The sequence below is a fragment of the Trichomycterus rosablanca genome, chromosome 14, assembly GCF_030014385.1.
Source record: "Trichomycterus rosablanca isolate fTriRos1 chromosome 14, fTriRos1.hap1, whole genome shotgun sequence".
NCBI classification, from domain to species: Eukaryota; Metazoa; Chordata; class Actinopteri; order Siluriformes; family Trichomycteridae; genus Trichomycterus; species Trichomycterus rosablanca.
The window spans coordinates 25,896,159-25,913,336 of NC_086001.1; the positions used below are offsets into that span (position 1 = coordinate 25,896,159).

A 17,178-nucleotide genomic window follows, 5' to 3' on the forward strand; every position below is an offset into this window, starting at 1 on the left:
GGCAATATAGTGTATTTTGTAACTGGACCTCGTGTATTATAAAATGGTTGTTAATAGTGTACTGTCTCTTTAGGAGATATGAGTTCATTAAGTTTTAGGGTAACAATCTCAGGCTGCTCTGAGTGAGCTGACAGTAGGTCTGTATCTTCACTGCTGAGTTCAATGTTCTGTAACGTCGGAAACGTTGTGTTGCTATTGTAAAAATGAACATCCATGCACCTTCATATATTCAGTGAGTTTATTTATTTATTATTTAATGTTATAAGATTTTGATGCTTGTTGATCCTGGTCATCCATGTTCTACACTTCTCATACAGCTGTGTGGATCAACAAGGGCGGCACCTCAGTGGAGTTCATCTAACCAGTCACACACAGATACCCAAAATGCATCGTTCTGGTAAAAGAGAGAGAGAGGGAGAGAGAGAGAGAGAGAGAGAGGATGGGTTAGAGAGAAACATCTGCAACAATCACTGAAATGTGAAATTGAGATGTAACGTGTCCTGATTGGACGGCTCCACCATCGTCCCTCCTTGATGCGCCGACAACGTCTCCTGCTAAATAAAACAAGAAGAGGTGTAAGAACATTCCAGAAGCTGTAGTGTTTGGACAGATGAGCATGTAGAGCAGCGTTTATCAGGTAAAATACACTGATTGTGAAAATGTTACCTGGATTTCTTACACGTCCGCTCAGCTACACACTGGACTACTGCGCTGCTTCCTTCTCAAGAGCAAAAGATACGTAGCTGTGGTCTGATCAAACTTCCACTACATACACACATACACACATTAATAAATATTAATAAATATGTGTCTACATTTTAGCATCTGTGTTGATGCAGATACAAGTACTGAAATGTACCTCAGACACCAGCTGCTTGGTGCTTTGGTTGGACTGTCTGAACATCACAGCCATGTCGGTGATGCTCTCCTCATCTAGATGATCCAGCTGAGACACAAACACACACACAGACACAAATATATGAGTATGTGAGATAATAAAGATACAACCTTCTGTACGGTGGATCTCCATCATGTCACTGTACTACGTCTAGGGTGGATGTTGTACCGGGCATGTGCTGTGCCATTCCACAGGGCTGCTGTACCCCTTCATTACCCACTCGTGATCCAGCAGATGCTCCACCTTTATGCGCCGCTCTGGATCCACCTACAGGACAAGATACAAGAACTTCAGGTGATGAAGCCCACAGAGAAACACACACTCACTTTGCTCACATTAAACACACCCATAAACACACACCTGCAGCATCTCCTTAATCAGCAGTACAGAACCAGGAGACAGCCAGTCAGGAGTGTCAAAATGTCCTTTCTGAGGAAACACAGAGCAAAACAATCACATCTGATCAAAGAACATCACCACAAGCCATTACTGTTACTTTTACTGTATGTTTAACATGCTGCTGAGCATTAAGTAATGGATTCAACTTCATAATCGTAACAAGACGTGTATGCCAATGGTGTTTCATTGTAGTTCTAAGACTTACAGTAATTTGTTCATGGAGCTCCACAAAGTTGTCACCATCGAACGGGAGGTAGCCACACAGCATGACATATAGGACAACACCCAAGCTCCAAACATCTGCCTAAACACACACACACACACACACACACACACATATTCATTGTCTTTTTTAACCATGCTTTATCCAGGTCAGTCCCCTCATCCAGACCTCATAGAAGAACTCATGAATGGGGCTACAGAGGGGACTGAACACCTTGGATTTAGAGACTCTCCAATCAAAGTTTATTAGGAATAACCTGGGGACACACCCCACACACACCTACCTCTGCACCAAGATAGGGTTGCGCATCAATGATTTCTGGTGCCAAGTAGGGAGGGGTTCCACAGCCCTCAATCAGAGCAGTACCCAATCCACCCTACAACAAAACAGATTTCTATCAACCGAAGGTCCAACTGTTGACTCACATCTGCAACACAACACACAAACTGAACCAGCATGGCTCTGTGACGTCCTGTTCATCTAACTGATCACTGAAACTAATTGTGGACACCATGTGTGCAAGGCTTCATTAAAGCATGATGGATGGGGGTAAGCACACCACCTTACTAGACTCTCTGAATGGCACGCTTGATTTAAGTATACACTACAGTCATAGGAGAGACACGAACCTCTGGTTTGGCACAGAGACCAAAGTCGATGAGCTTGATGTTGTTCTTCTCATCCAGCATCATGTTTTCCTGAGAGTCAAAATAAAACACGTCATGTACAAGCACTAACAAAGAAAGAGCACAAAGTATAAGTGGAAACCGTTTGGCTGACGCACTGGTTTAAGGTCACGGTGGGCGTATCCCTGGCTGTGGATGTACACCAGCGCAGAGACGATCTGACGGAAGATTCTGCGCGTCTCCTCCTCCGACAACCTGTCGTTATTATCGATGTGGTCGAACAGATCTCCACCCGGACAAAACTGGAGGAGAGAGCGAGTCAAGTGAGCAGCAAATCATCGTAAATCCAGAGATTAAATCAAATCTGATAGTTTCCAACCACTGATGGTACCTCAAGCACCATGTAGATCTGGTCAGCAGTCTCCATGACTTGGTACAAGCGGCACACGTGCTGATGATTGAGGTTCTTCAGGGCTTCAATCTCGATCCTCAAATCAGACAACTCATCCTGCAATGGGGAGGAAACAGGAACAGTTTTATGACTTTTCAAATCAGAATTAGGAGAACCAAATGTTTGGAAACTGAGACACGTCCGTCTTTAACAGATGGTTTTGCTGAAACTAACCCCGAGCTCTTTCTTCTCCAGGATCTTGATGGCCACTGGTTCTTCAGTCCGAATGTGCCTGCCGAGCTTTACAGTCGCATAACCACCTGAAGAACAATTGAATTAAAAAAAATATTAAGTCAGGTTTTAAAAGATGCACATCTGTGTTACACAAAGGCAGAGAGACGACTGAAAGTGGTACCAGTTACCTGATCCAATGGTTTTGTAAACCTCATAGCACTTGTGCAGCTCGGAGACGTCCTCAACCACACGTGACGTTCCCTCTGAGATGTCGTCCGTCTCGGGTACAGTGCATGGTACCTCAACCTGCTGCCCACAAGAGACATGTTATTATTATTACTGATTTGGCCTCTTCTTCGCCTCTTGTTTGGCCTCTTCAGAAGGTCGTCACAGGTATCTGGAGCCAAGGTAGGAACCAGGGGAGGATCAACACAGCAAAGTGATACTCACCTGGTTTCCATCTGCCTTATGGTCTCTTTCATAGACTGAACTGCAGTCTTCCTTTCCCAGCAGCTCTCCAAGGGTGTATCGGCTGTCCAGGTTTGTGTCGGTTGTCTTTTCCTCTTGACCTTCTCCGTTGGTGGTTTCTCCTTCAGCATCTTCAACACAAGTATCACCAATGATGCTTCATGTGTCATGTGGACCAAAAATAAGGGTTCATATAAAGGTTCAGCGTACTCACCCTTGTTCTCGGGAGCATCACAGACGACTTCTCCAGAACTGATCCCACCTACGAAGCCCAAGAGTTAAATATATAGTCACTAGAGTTTAATAGTGTGGGACTCAAAAGTGGTGATGTTAAGGTTACCTGGAGCTTCAGAAGACGCCCGCGGTCCCTGGGAGTCTGTCTGCTCACTGGAGTCTGAGTCCTCCAACTGAATCTCCCCATCCGACAACGTCTCACTGGAGTCTGATTTTGAATCATTCTTGTACCTGTCTGATTCCTGCTGATTCAGACGCATTAAACTGGTGTTACAGAGCCGAGAACCGAACCCCTCCCCTCCCGGAGTATAGTGGTGATGATAATTCACCTCGCTCTCGACTGTTTCTTCTTCTCTCTCAGTCAGGTTCTGAATGGCGCTGATCCACGCCCGTCTACCTGCCTCACAGTCGGCCTGGAACGTACAGCTCCTGTACACACACGGTGATAGATACAGATTATATAGGATGCAGACAGATAGACAGATTGAGTAGATAGATAAACAGATAGATAGACAGACATTCAGATAGACGGATAGATAAATAGTCTGTCTATTGATCTGTCTATTGATCATCTGTCTGTCTGTGTGTCTATATCTCTGTCTTTTGATCATTTATTTATCTATAATCTATCTTCTTGTCTATCTGTCTATCCATCTGTCTATCTAACATCTATCTGTCTGTCTGTTGATCATCTGTCTGTCTGTCTATTGATCATCTATCTGTCTGTCTATCTATTAATCATCTGGTCTATGTATCTATTGCCTGTCTGTCTATCAATCATCTTGTCTATCTATCTATTGTCTGTTTATTGATCATATATATGTCTGTCTGTCTGTCTGCTAATCATTTATCTATCTGTCTGTCTACCTATCTGTTTGTCTATCGATTATCTATTTATCTATAATCAATTTTCTTCTTTATCTGTCTATCTAGCATCTATCTGTCTGTTGATAATCTGTCTGTCTGTTGATCATCTATATATCTGTCTGTCTATATATTAGTCTGTCTGTCTGTCTATCTATCAATTATCTTGTCTATCTATTTATTGCCTGTCTGTTTATTAATCATATGTCTGTCTATTGATCATCTATCTGTCTGTCCGTCTGCCTATCTGTCTATTGATCATCTGTCTGTCTGTCTATCTATTGGTTATATGTCTGTCTGTCTATTGATCATCTGTCTGTCTGTCTATCTCTGATTATTATAGATCTGGACTTACCTTGTGGGCATGACCACCCGGAAGCAGAAGCGTCGCCCGACGTCCTCGCAGCTCTGGACCGAACAGCGCTGCAGGTCTTCTGCCAGCACCGTGAAGTCACGCTGGGGGAATAGAACATAAAACCTTCTTATTTATACAGTCGATGATATAAACACGGTGAAATCGTCCCAGACTTAAACATGACAGGGGGCGGTTTGGGACACAGCCCAGCACAGAAGTCCGCTGTGATGTGCCCGAATGATGAGGGGCATACGGTTGCCGTGCATTATGGGTATTTCACAGAGCTGATTTAGATCATGTAAAGTCATGTGACGTACCTTAAACCTCTTCTTGTAGAGAAGTTGATCGTTTTGTATGATGAACCACCGCCTGCATAAATATAAATAAATATAATATTAAGTGTATAAATATAATATTGAGTGTGTATATATATATAATATTAAGTGTATATAGATATAATATTGAGTGTATATATATATTATTGAGTATATATATATATATATATATATTGAGTGTATATATATATAGAATTCCTAATATATACACTAAGCATCAGTGTACAGACCTGTTCCAGGTTTTAAACACACTCCTGGTCCTCTTAAACAGAAAACCCTCCATCAGGGGCGCTTCCTGGGCCCCTGTGCCGCCCCCGTGACCCGGGTCGCCCCCGGAGGACACCCGGGGAGGCGCCCCGCAACACAGCACACGCAGAAACCACTGTCTCAGAGAAGCAGCCATCGTAAATGAGGAGAAAATCTAAATTCTGCTCCTGAAGAGCACAGGTCCACATTGTGATGTCACAGCGTTCCGAGGGAGCAGAGTGAATTTACCTTTACCATATATGGGCATGACTGGATTCATGTCACTGCACATATACTGACTTCATTTCCACTGTGGGACGGCTTCTGGAGGGTCCTGGGTTCAATTCCCGGGTGGAGTTTGCATGTTCTCCCCATGTCCTGGGGGTAATGGGGTACCCTAGGTGTAAGTGTGTTTGTGACACACCCTGGTACTGACACACCTCATACCATGACACACCCTGGTACTGGTACTGACACACCCCCATACCATGACACACCCTGGTACTGGTACTGACACACCCCATACCATGACACAACTTGGTACTGACACACCCCCATACCATGACACACCCTGGTACTGACACACCCGCATACCATGACACACCCTGGTACTGACACACCCCCATACCATGACACACCCTGGTACTGACACACCCCCATACCATGACACACCCTGGTACTGACACACCCCCATACCATGACAGACCCTGGTACTGACACACCCCCATACCATGACACACCCTAGTACTGGTACTGACACACCCCCATACCATGACACACCCTGGTACTGGTACTGACACACCCCTATACCATGACACACCCTGGTACTGACACACCCCAATACCATGACACACCTTGGTACTGACACCCCCACTACCATGACACACCCTGGTACTAGTACTGACACACCCCCATACCATGACACACCTTGGTACTGACACCCCCCCTACCATGACACACCCTGGTACTGACACACCCCCATCCCATAACACACCTTGACAATTTACTTAACCCTGATGTGTTCTTAAGTGGCCCTCTACTATGTTTAAGAGCAGAGAAAACCCCTAGATGATTTATTTATTTATTTATTTTTTACTTAAAACTTGACTTTTAATAGTGAGCGCAACATTAGAAAATTTTAGAACCTCGTCACTTGCACGTGTCTTTCTTTTACAGATTGAGTGTTTTGGTTTGTGTGGAGGTACGACTGGAAAGGAAACTGTAACAAACGACCTGGTAAATCATCAAGTTTTATTGAATTAATATTTAAACTGAATTCATTCATTAAGTCTTCTCTCCTACAGCCGAGACGAACTTGAGACCAACAGTAAAGCTCTCCATCGTTTCTGTGTGGCAGGTCCTTAACTGAAGGGCTGGCAGTGTAGAATCAGGTATGTGGGTATATGCCCTGCCCCTTGGACATAGGCCGGTTAGCTCAGTTGGTTAGAGCGTGGTGCTAATAACGCCAAGGTCGTGGGTTGGATCCCTGTACTGGCCACACCCACCTTTGTACTTAAACTAACAAACAAGTGATCCTTCTATAACTAGCAGGTCCTATTAACCTGGGCTTCAAATGTTGTCGCTGACAAGTGTGAGATCTTTTTACTGCCCCTCTCATTCAAGTCACAAACATGTGATTATTTTAATTTGCCAAACTTAAATGCCCTGCTGTAAAAGTTAGCACGCCATGTGACTTGTGTGTACCGTCCAATTAAATGTCTCTTTGTGTGTCTCTGTGGCGCAATCGGTTAATGCGTTCGGCTGTTAACTGAAAGGTTGGTGGTTCGAGCCCACCCAGGGACGAGTGTCTTTTATTGCACAAGCTGCCTGTTGATCAAACGGATATGAGACACAAAAACAATGTGTAGTCCCACAGAATAGTGGAAATAAGTAACTGAAAACATCCAGTAAACAACAGTCCTACAAGCACAAACATCCACCTGATAACTCACCAGAGACCGGCTGTCCAAAGTGGAAGAACGTTCTTTTGGATTCAGTAGATGTTAAATGAAGGTACTCGCTCAATGTGGGGCTCGAACACACGACCCTGAGATTAAGAGTCTCATGCTCTACCGACTGAGCTAGCCGGGCTTAAGCAGCAGGTCAGAACAGACAGCTCATCGATCAGACCATCAGAGAGATGTAGGTTTAATTCACTAACATCACGACCAGAATAAGAACTAATTCACAGTTTACAAACAAACACAATTCAGAATAAGTAACAGAAACAGACACAGACTTACTGTCGCTGTATTGTATTGTATTATAGTGTTCAGTTGTAGCGTATTTTAATGAGATTAAGCTTTAATGCTGTATTTTCTTACATTTATTTAATTCAGCACAATGGTTAAACTGCACAACCCAACAAGTTAAAATAACCCATCATGTGTTCTGTCTAATATTTACACAGTGCTGGTTGCCAAATAACACATTTTCACCTGAATTCTGCCTTTTCTTTACTGTATGCCAAAATTATCTTGCCGGTGTCACGTTGTATTGAAACTAAAATAAATAAATAAAAACTTTACAGTTTCAAAAAATAACAACAAACACAATTTAATAATAAAGTCACAAATCTGTACCCAAGCAACAAGCTGTAATTTATCTAGCACCACTAGATGGGAACGATCTCTGTACAACATTTCGAACTTCACTTTAAAAGTCAGTTCAGTGTGTTTTACTGTAGTAAGAATAGCTCCACATGTTTTGTATGTAGTGTTTATGGTATTTAAGCTGCATGGATAGATGGAAGTTAACATGTAATCTAAGGTGACTCTTAAGTTTATTTGCTGCTGTTGGCTTATAAAGTTTTACTGAACAAACTGGCTCATATTTTGGCACTGATATACCTTCCTGAATGGTGATCTGCTTGGTCGACACAACTAGAACAAGTAATCGTGGTCTACACCCCACAAGCGCTCTGTTGTACTTGCACATGCGCTGAACGCTACCATCCTGAAACTGCTAAAGTTTCTAAACCTTGGACCTCACACCGGGCCCCAAATAAAAGCATTAAGGTTCATTAAGGAGATTTGAACTCGGATCGCTGGATTCAGAGTCCAGAGTACTAACCATTACACCATGGAACCCTGACACCACAAATCTAAACGTAATGATTCGCCATTTGCTAAGTAAATAAAGCCAAAAAGAAAAATACACACAACTTCAGACTTTACTTTTACATCTCAAGTTATTTAAACTTACTTGATTAATATAATTGACTGAAATCAATTGAAAAAAACTGAGGTAATTTAGAAGTTTTAAACACTAAATAAAAGTCATTTTAGTTAAACATTGCCACCCAAGTATCAAAATCACAACAAAACGTTCCACTGCTGGAAAACTGCATTAAGTTCAGGACGCAGTTGGCCCGTCACTTCATGTCGCTCTGAAGCAGATGATTTGATATTTGTGCACCTGTTCAGGAGATCACAATTCACTAATGATCACACAGAAGTCACTTGATCTTAATACTGTTTGTTTTTTAAATGAGATCCAACAAGCTCATGGTAAGGTGTCCAAATAATTTGCCACATAGTGTATCATTACTATTGCTAAGGAGTTAATATGTGTGTCTACATCACTTCATGTATCTATACGTGTCTAACATACGTTTCAATTCTATTAATATTCATAAACATGCACACACACACACACACACACATGCTTCCACATTCACATGTTTTTGCTGTATGTGTTATGTAGATAATATTTAGGTGAGTTGATGTATTTTTGACATATTATTATTATTTAAGTGAAGCTTTTTACACGTTTAGAAGTTTTGTTTCACTGTATGTATGATGCATCATTAAACTGTTACACATTATTTATTCTATTTTGTATTAGAAGAGATGGTTTGTCTCTGTATTGACCCGCGATTCATTTGTAAATGACAGCTAATGATAGTGGTCAGACTCTTTTAATTATTTTGTGTAACATAAAAAATGTTGACTTCATCAATCGATTCCTTCAACTTAGTGAATCGACTCAAACTGAACTGCGTCTTTCTGCACACGAGGAAGAAATCTATGGAGAGATCTCAAATAACATGAACCTGAAGGTATGAACTTACATTGTAGAAAAGAAGAACAAGCCAGTAGCAGCAGTGTGCACATTAAACCATTTACAGAAGGGTCATTAAGTTTGGCAAATTAAAATAATGGCATGTTTCTGACCTGAATGAGAGGGGCATTAAAAAGCTCTCACACTTGACACACATCTAAGAGGTTTTGTGGGTTCTTATATGTGTGAACTATCTAAACTATATATTTCTTAAAGTTCTTGACTGAGCTTAATGGCGCCAACTAGTGACTGGAGCAGATACGACTCAGGTCCTGCACACAGTAAGTAGTGCTGATACACAATACCAGTCTGCACACCAAAGGAGCTCCAAACATCAAGTTTTCACTCATTAAATCATGTTTGTGAACTTTGTAGTAGTAGTAGTAGTAGTAGAACTTTATTGTCACTATAAATTAATTACAGCGAAATTAGCCATCCACCCGTCCAACATTCAATTTGACAAGGGGGGGGGGGGGGGGGGGTACAGGACGGGAAGACAGGATAAGAAACAAGAAATAATAAACACATTGGGAGAATAGGAGATAAAAAAAAACAGCAACCAGATTGTGCTCCCTTAGGAGCACACTGTGATAACATGAAAAAAAGCCCCAACAGCACACAAGCACATATAAACATAACATAACATAATCACACAACCAGCCACAGGCAGGGATATGGGGATGATGAAAAGTAACCACACTCTAAAAAGTAATTCAGATGGCCTTTAACCAGTACTTAAATATATGCACTGCTGTATGACAAAAAATCAAGTTACATTATATTACACAATTTTTTACTTGCAGTTGTTATTTTATTGAGTTCTGATAACGCACAAATTATAAGTGTTGTTTCAACACACTATAATGAATCACCTGAACTTAAGATATTGGGTTGAACAATAAAGAACAAAATTTAGCTTCTAGCAACTTAAAATACATACACTGTACGACTTAATTTTCTCAGTAGTTTAAATTCGCCCCGCCCACACGGACAGAAACGGTCTGTGTTCTCAAGGCGCCCTTTCTTCACTGTGGAGTGAGTCTTTCACAAGCAAGGTGAGCATTCTAACTGTTACAAACAATTTTTGACCTATATATCTACAGATTTCACTTTTGTGATTTGAATAATTTGCCCGCTTTGCAGTTGAAGGTCGGCAGGCACAAACTACAAGAGCGAGAGAGCGGGAAAGAGAGAGTTTGAGTGCTATGCAAATTAGCTAGCTAGCTTTTCTTCAGAGTGGCATGGACCAACACACCATTTGGTGTTATAAACTGAGTAAAACTTGACTTTTTCATGGATTAAAATATTTCCAGTGACATAAAATTTCCCTGGTGAGCTATTAAAAACTTATTTTTTGTCTAGTCTATTTTACGATGTTTGTGTAGCAAAAGTAGCCAACAACTATGCTAAGGTTGGCTAGCTAATTATTACGTGTTTGCGTTCTAGGTAAAAATAAACTAAACAATAAACATTCATCATTTCATCCGTTCAGTCGCATCCGACTCTCGGTCACTTTATGGATCATTGTACTCCACGCCTTTCTGTCTTTCACAATAAACAATAAACATTACTCATTTGTTTAATGCATATAATTTTTAAAATATTGATTTTACAGACTGATATGTGGAATTTGTTTTTTCATAGTTTTTATTGTTGTCCACTAATGGGATTTGTTAAAAGTAGATGTGTTCTGTAATAAATGATTTTTGGTAATAATTCATGTTTCCTTGTTCTTGTATCATTGTTTAAATTGTTTTACATTCAGCAAATTCAGTGCAATGCTAACAAACATTCAAATTAATGTTTAGAGATATTAGGCTACAGGATGTTGGATCAACGTAATTCTACGAGCAGTTGGCATAACTCAAAAAGACTAATGCAAAATGTTGCCTTGATTTTTTCTGTTGACCCAATGTTATATTTAGTATTAAAACTTTTAAGTTAAATGAATATTAAATAAAACATTGGGTCAACAAAAAAAATCAAGGCAACATTTTGCATTAGTCTTTTTGAGTTATGCCAACTGCTTGTAGAATTACGTTGATCCAACACAATATTTTAGGTTTTCATAATTCAGTAAAAAGCATTTTTAAATAACACTAACTTAAAAATATGTGTTCATGTTGACAGTTATTAAGATTGTGTAATTTAAAATATTGTGTTGGGTCAACGTAATTCTAGGAGAAGTTGGCATAACTCAAAAAGACTAATGCAAAATGTTGCCTTAATTTTTTTTGTTGACCCAATGTTTTATTTTTTAGAGTGCACTACAGGAGGCAGCCATCTGGCGATTCGCAGCTATAACAGCGCGCGCTACAGACCCGTCCAACCATAGTGGTGGGATGAAGCTAAGAGTGGAGACGTTGGTTTGGGTAAGGAAAGAGTTTCTGTCAGTTCCCATTCTGCAGCAAGAAGAAAGTCTGTGCAAGTCCGCGATAAAATGGCTGTTTTCAGCTCTTGCTGGCCAGAATGAAAACAGACAGTGAGGAACAGTAGGAACGTAGCAGCAGATCTTCCGGAGGTATTTACTTATCAGCAAGGCCGTTGCTGATAACAGGGGAGCCAGAAGCAGAGATGACTTCTTGTTTTGTCTGAGGCAAAAATTTAACACAGACTGAATTAATTAGATTAATGCATCTCTGGTTCATCTCCTTTCGCAGAGCCGCTATATTATGCAAGATGGATTCCATACCCTGATTCAAATTCATAGTTTGAGTTCCCACGGCTCTACCCACCATCTCAATCAGGTTGGGCAGTTTCTTGGGACCTTTGACAACTGACCCAACTCTTTTAATTTCCCGATACAGCAGGGTACCGCCTAATCCAATCAGCGCTGTCTAATGAAAGAGCCATTGTGGAATGAATGTAGGATTTGTATGTGTAGATTCTGGGTTTTAGGAAGTTCAGCTACTGTTAATATTTTCCCCAATTGAACTAAACACAACCTGAATTGATGTTTTAATTGTTCATTAAGACTTCACCAAGAGTTATTACCATCAAGCAAATGTAAAGCATATTTCTATATGAAGAGCATCTGTTTCCAGATAATATACACTGAGGTGTAAAGCATAATGGAGCGGGTTCAGTAATTGTGTAGTAGTTTAAAATAAAAAAAGTCTGTTCTGACACACTGCTTAAGCCTGGCTAGCTCAGTCGGTAGAGCATGAGACTCTTAATCTCAGGGTTGTGGGTTCGAGCCCCACGTTGGGCGAGTATCTTCTTTTAACATCTACGGAAACCAAAAGAACGTTCTTCCACTTTGGACAGCCGGTCTCCGGTGACTTATCAGGTGGATATTTGTGCTTGTAGGACTGTTGTTTACTGGATGTTTTCAGTTACTTATTTCCACTATTCTGTGGAGCTACACATTGTTGTTGTGTCTCATATCCGTTTGATCAACAGGCATAAATGGGCAATAAAAGGCACTCGTCCCTGGGTGGGCTCGAACCACCAACCTTTCGGTTAACAGCCGAACGCGCTAAAAGATTGCGCCACAGAGACATGCATACAGCTCTTTCATTAGACAGTATACATGGGTTTACAGAAGGGTAATGAAGTTTGGCAAATTGAAAAATGGCATGTTTCTGACCTGAATGAGAGGGGCAGTAAAAAGATCTCACACTTGTCAAAGACAACATTTGAAGCCCAGGACAATACGACCTGCTAGTTAGAGAAGGATCACTTGTTTGTGTGAGTGGCTGTACACGGATCGAACCTGAGACCTTGGCGCTATTAGCACCATGCGCTAACCAACTGAGCTAACCAGCCAGTGGTCAAGGGTAGGGCAGAACAGATCTTCATGTAAGATGACTGAGGTTCATATATTTTTCTTTTAATAATAAATAAAAGCTGATGCTTTTAACCTCATACTTTCCTAATACTTTTATTGTACACGGTCTACATTTCTTTTAGACTTCTGCCATGTGCAGTGCAAGAATTCACTAAATTACACAGCAGTTCTCTTTTTACTTATTTTTTTATTTTGCCATTGACAAAATTGATTGTAACCATTTATAAAGGTCATGCCACGTTCATTAGGTGAAATGAAGCCAGAATTAAAGATGGCAGAAGAACAGGGTGGTATTCTTACTTTCAGTGATTAAATTACTCAGGTTAGAAAGTCCTGATACACAGCACATGCTCACCTGACTCTCTCTCAGCCATGCTGCCTTTAATCATTAAAATGGGTGTGGCCAGTACGGGGATCGAACCCGCGACCTTGGCGTTATTAGCACCACGCTCTAACCAACTGAGCTAACCGGCCAGTACATCTATTCTCTTTAGATCTTTGAACATAATTCTACACTCAGTGGTGTATAGTAAGTTTTTTTTTTTTTTTTGAGTCTTTGAGTATTTGTACTGGAGTATAAACATTTTTGGCAACTTTTACTTTTACTCCGATACATTTGCCGTACGCAGATTCTTTACTCGTAAAATAAAACTGCAAGTTTTTTTAAGCTAAATGATGTAAGATGTGTGACAAACTGCAAACAGGTGTAAATTAGATCATTGGTTAAGCACATTAATGCGCAGGTGCAGACAAGTTCAGTCCAGATCCAACAAAGTTAGAAATGTCAGATATAAGCATCATTATTCCACTTTACGACAAGATGGAAGCAGAAATTGCTACCGTGGAGTTGACAATAAAGAACACCCTTGGCCATATTTAAAAGAAATTCTTTTTTTTTATGTTGCAGAGAAAGATTCATCGTACCGGATGAAGTTCCTCTTGTGCTCACCTTAAGAAATGGAAATATTGACTTTTAAGGGCAGCTGTAGCCTAGTAGTTAAGGTACTAGACTAGTCATCAGAGGGTTGCTGGTTCAAGCCTCACCTCTGCCAGGTTGTAGCTGTTGGGCCTTTGAGCAAGGCCCCTAACCCTTAATTTCTTAGATTGTATACTGTAACAACTGTAAGGGGGGATGGGGGTATTGCAACTTGGGATGTATTCAGTTCACTGCCTTCTTCAGTTGTTCTGTTGTTTTTGCGCCCCCTTTCTGTAAATAGAAGCTTAGTAACTTTACAACGGAGAGAGTAAATGTCACACAGTACGGAACCATGCAATCAGCTGACATGGCGCAGTGTTCCAGGATGTGGGCGGTACACAAAATATGCACAAGGAAATCTTCAATCGCAACCATCTGCCACAATTTGGGAACTACTTTGTTGTAAACCACAACGCTGACTAGCAGCTCTGTCTGTGCAAACTAAAAACAACTTTGTCTTTTGGTATGCAAACACGCTTCTCGTTGTAATGCATGCTGCGCATCATTAATTTTGTATATATATATTTTTATGAAAACTATACATGGGGGCCCACAACCATCCGTAGAATTCATGAAGAAGTGTATTTCCTTAAAAATGCTAAATACAGTATTTGGGCACTGGAAATAGGCTTCTTAACAAATTTTGCATTAATTTGTCATTTTTATACATCAGAAAACAGCACCCCATCAATAATCAATTAACTTTCACTGTCTGGCGTGTCTAGTTTTTTCGTCCTATAGTTATTTAGGTAGGCACAGGTTTGTTGTCAGACACTTTCAATAACATTATAAGCCTGTTGGTGACCAAAAAAACAAATGGTTTACTGTGTATGTGGCTTGCCCCATAAGATTACATTGTGAAGCAGTTCTGTGGTTGCTAGTTTTTGCATTCTAACTCTGTATTGGAGTGATTTGATTTTCCCTATGGAAGCAAAAAGATAAGAAAATTCTGTAATTAAAGATATGCTTACAAAGTGGCTTTCTGGCACCGTTTCAGAAAAGGCATGTACACCACCTTAAAAAATATGAGCTGACATGAGCTGAGAAAAAGAGTTTCTGAGACTCCCTCCACTAGCAGACAGACCAAATTAGTGAACACATGAACTGTCTCAGAGGTCTATTAACAAAGCTGTTATAAAGTGTGTTGTTCAAGGCCTCCAGCTATTCTGTGTCGTTAAACAAGGACCATTTAAAGATTTTGTAAAGGAACTAATGCCTAATGCAAAACTTTTGTCACTAGTGACCATAATGCCTCAAAGGAAATGAAGAAAGCAGTGACTTGAGACATGAGACAAGTTGACTATATCGCCACCACCACCAACTGCTGGTCTGCCAATAGGCAGAGCTTCATTGGGGTTACTGCCCATTGGATTGACCCTGACAGTCTCAAAAGATGCTCGGCAGCCCTAGCCTGTAAACAACTGAGAGGTTAGCACACGTTTGACATGTTGGCAAGTGCCCTGAATGACATCCATTCAGAGTTTAAAATTCGAGGCAAGATTCTGAGAACTACAACGGCTCGAACTTCATAAAAGCTTTTCAAGTTTTTGGTGAAGATGAGAACAACAATGTAGTCAAAGGTGATGGTGATGCATCTCAACCAGGAGAGGATGAAGAAGGGTATGAAGAATTGGAGTTTGTTGTGTCAGCAGTTTTCAATTCCCAAAGCCATGAAAGCAACATACACCGAGGCATACAAGAAAGTGTACTATTTGACTTTTGGCAAGTGCAATGCACTTTGGAACAAATGTGGAAGATCAACACGTGCAGCTGAAACTACCAAAGAGGTTTGCTCCCTCCAGCTGCTGCGCACTAATGCTACCAGATGGAACTCTTTATTTCTAGCAGTGGAAAGACTTCTGAGGATAATCAAAGATAAGGGAGAGGGAGCTATCAGAGTCATCTGCACAGACTTAGAGGTTCCAATGTAAGTAAGAATTATGTATGTTTTATTATTTAACTGTAATGAAACATAAAGTTTCACTTTGTATCCCAACTTCCACTTAACATTGGTTCATTTTAGTGACTTATCTATCACTTTTTTAATGCAGTAAACTGGTTATATAGTAGGGATGGGAAATCCCAGGGATAGCCTGATACAATACTTGGTGCCTATTCAATTTGAGATTGCAAGTGTATAAATACTGCATTCGATATTTTTATTTTTTGTTACAATTATAAAACTCCATGTTCAAATCCCCTTTATCACTTACATGGTCAAAGCCAGAATTCTCCATACAATTGATTTAAAACATAAAATAATGAAAGCACCATTACGTTCATACATTTTATGTCCCCTTATATGTTAAATTCAGTAAATAACTGTGTAGTAGTAGTAGGTTGGTGACCCCTGGTATAATGAATGAGTTGTTAATAAATGGTGTATCACGTATGTCAGATTAGTGCCGAGTGTTTTTATACTCTCGTGTTGTGTCCCCTGAACCAGAAAGCCCCAGAGGCTTGTGGGTGGTGCAGTAGTAGGATCTATAAAAAGCAGGCTGAGTTCCCAGTGTGCGCCTGAACTGAGGAACGAACTGGACGAATCATACGATTTCGCACGTGGTGGAAACTGGACTGATTCATAATGACAGACACACACAGGTAAGAGACCACTATGGTGAATTATAAGTAGGTGACATGTCACAGTAATCTGTAGTGTTGTAAGCACCTCAGTGTTTCATTAAAATGACTTCTTTACATTGTGTTTCTATATGAATGCTACATTTATTACATACACTGTAAAAAGGAGACTGTGAAATGTACAGTAACTTGCTGGCAGCAATTAGCCGGTAAGTTGCTGAAATACATTTGACAGTACGCATACTGCAAATTTAATTACAGTAATTATAAAATACTGTAATATTTATTACAGTAATAATCACAGTACTGTAGCTCTTATTATAGTAATTTCACCTTACTGTAAACTATTACAGCAGTAATCACTTTACTGTAATTGTTATCACAGTAATGCAGTCTTTTAATTACAGCAAATATTAGACTACTTCAAAGGCATTGCAGCATTTAACACTAAAATAATATTAAAAAAATAATTATACATTGTAAAAATGAAGACACTG

General features: G+C 40.3%; 1 protein-coding gene and 2 non-coding genes across 3 annotated transcripts; 1 reads left to right on the forward strand and 2 right to left on the reverse strand.

The window, feature by feature from the left end:
• Window positions 1–241: 241 nt before the first annotated feature.
• On the reverse strand, window positions 242–3,733 carry LOC134326248 (maternal embryonic leucine zipper kinase-like). Its single transcript, XM_063008420.1, has 15 exons — window positions 3,580–3,733; window positions 3,454–3,501; window positions 3,222–3,370; window positions 2,960–3,077; window positions 2,772–2,857; window positions 2,538–2,654; window positions 2,305–2,448; window positions 2,150–2,218; window positions 1,804–1,896; window positions 1,503–1,601; window positions 1,259–1,327; window positions 1,067–1,165; window positions 860–946; window positions 667–765; window positions 242–554 (listed from the first exon to the last, which is right to left on the reverse strand). The coding sequence occupies exons 1-14, from the start codon at window positions 3,731–3,733 to the stop codon at window positions 688–690; spliced, it is 1,410 nt and encodes a 469-aa protein (XP_062864490.1). The 3' UTR covers window positions 242–554; window positions 667–687.
• An 8,740-nt stretch (window positions 3,734–12,473) lies between these two features.
• On the forward strand, window positions 12,474–12,546 carry trnak-cuu (transfer RNA lysine (anticodon CUU)). Its single transcript has one exon. It is a non-coding gene; the product is annotated as a tRNA-Lys (tRNA).
• Window positions 12,547–13,525: 979 nt separating this feature from the next.
• trnai-aau (transfer RNA isoleucine (anticodon AAU)) lies at window positions 13,526–13,599 on the reverse strand. Its single transcript has one exon. It is a non-coding gene; the product is annotated as a tRNA-Ile (tRNA).
• Between the last annotated feature and the right edge of the window lie 3,579 nt (window positions 13,600–17,178).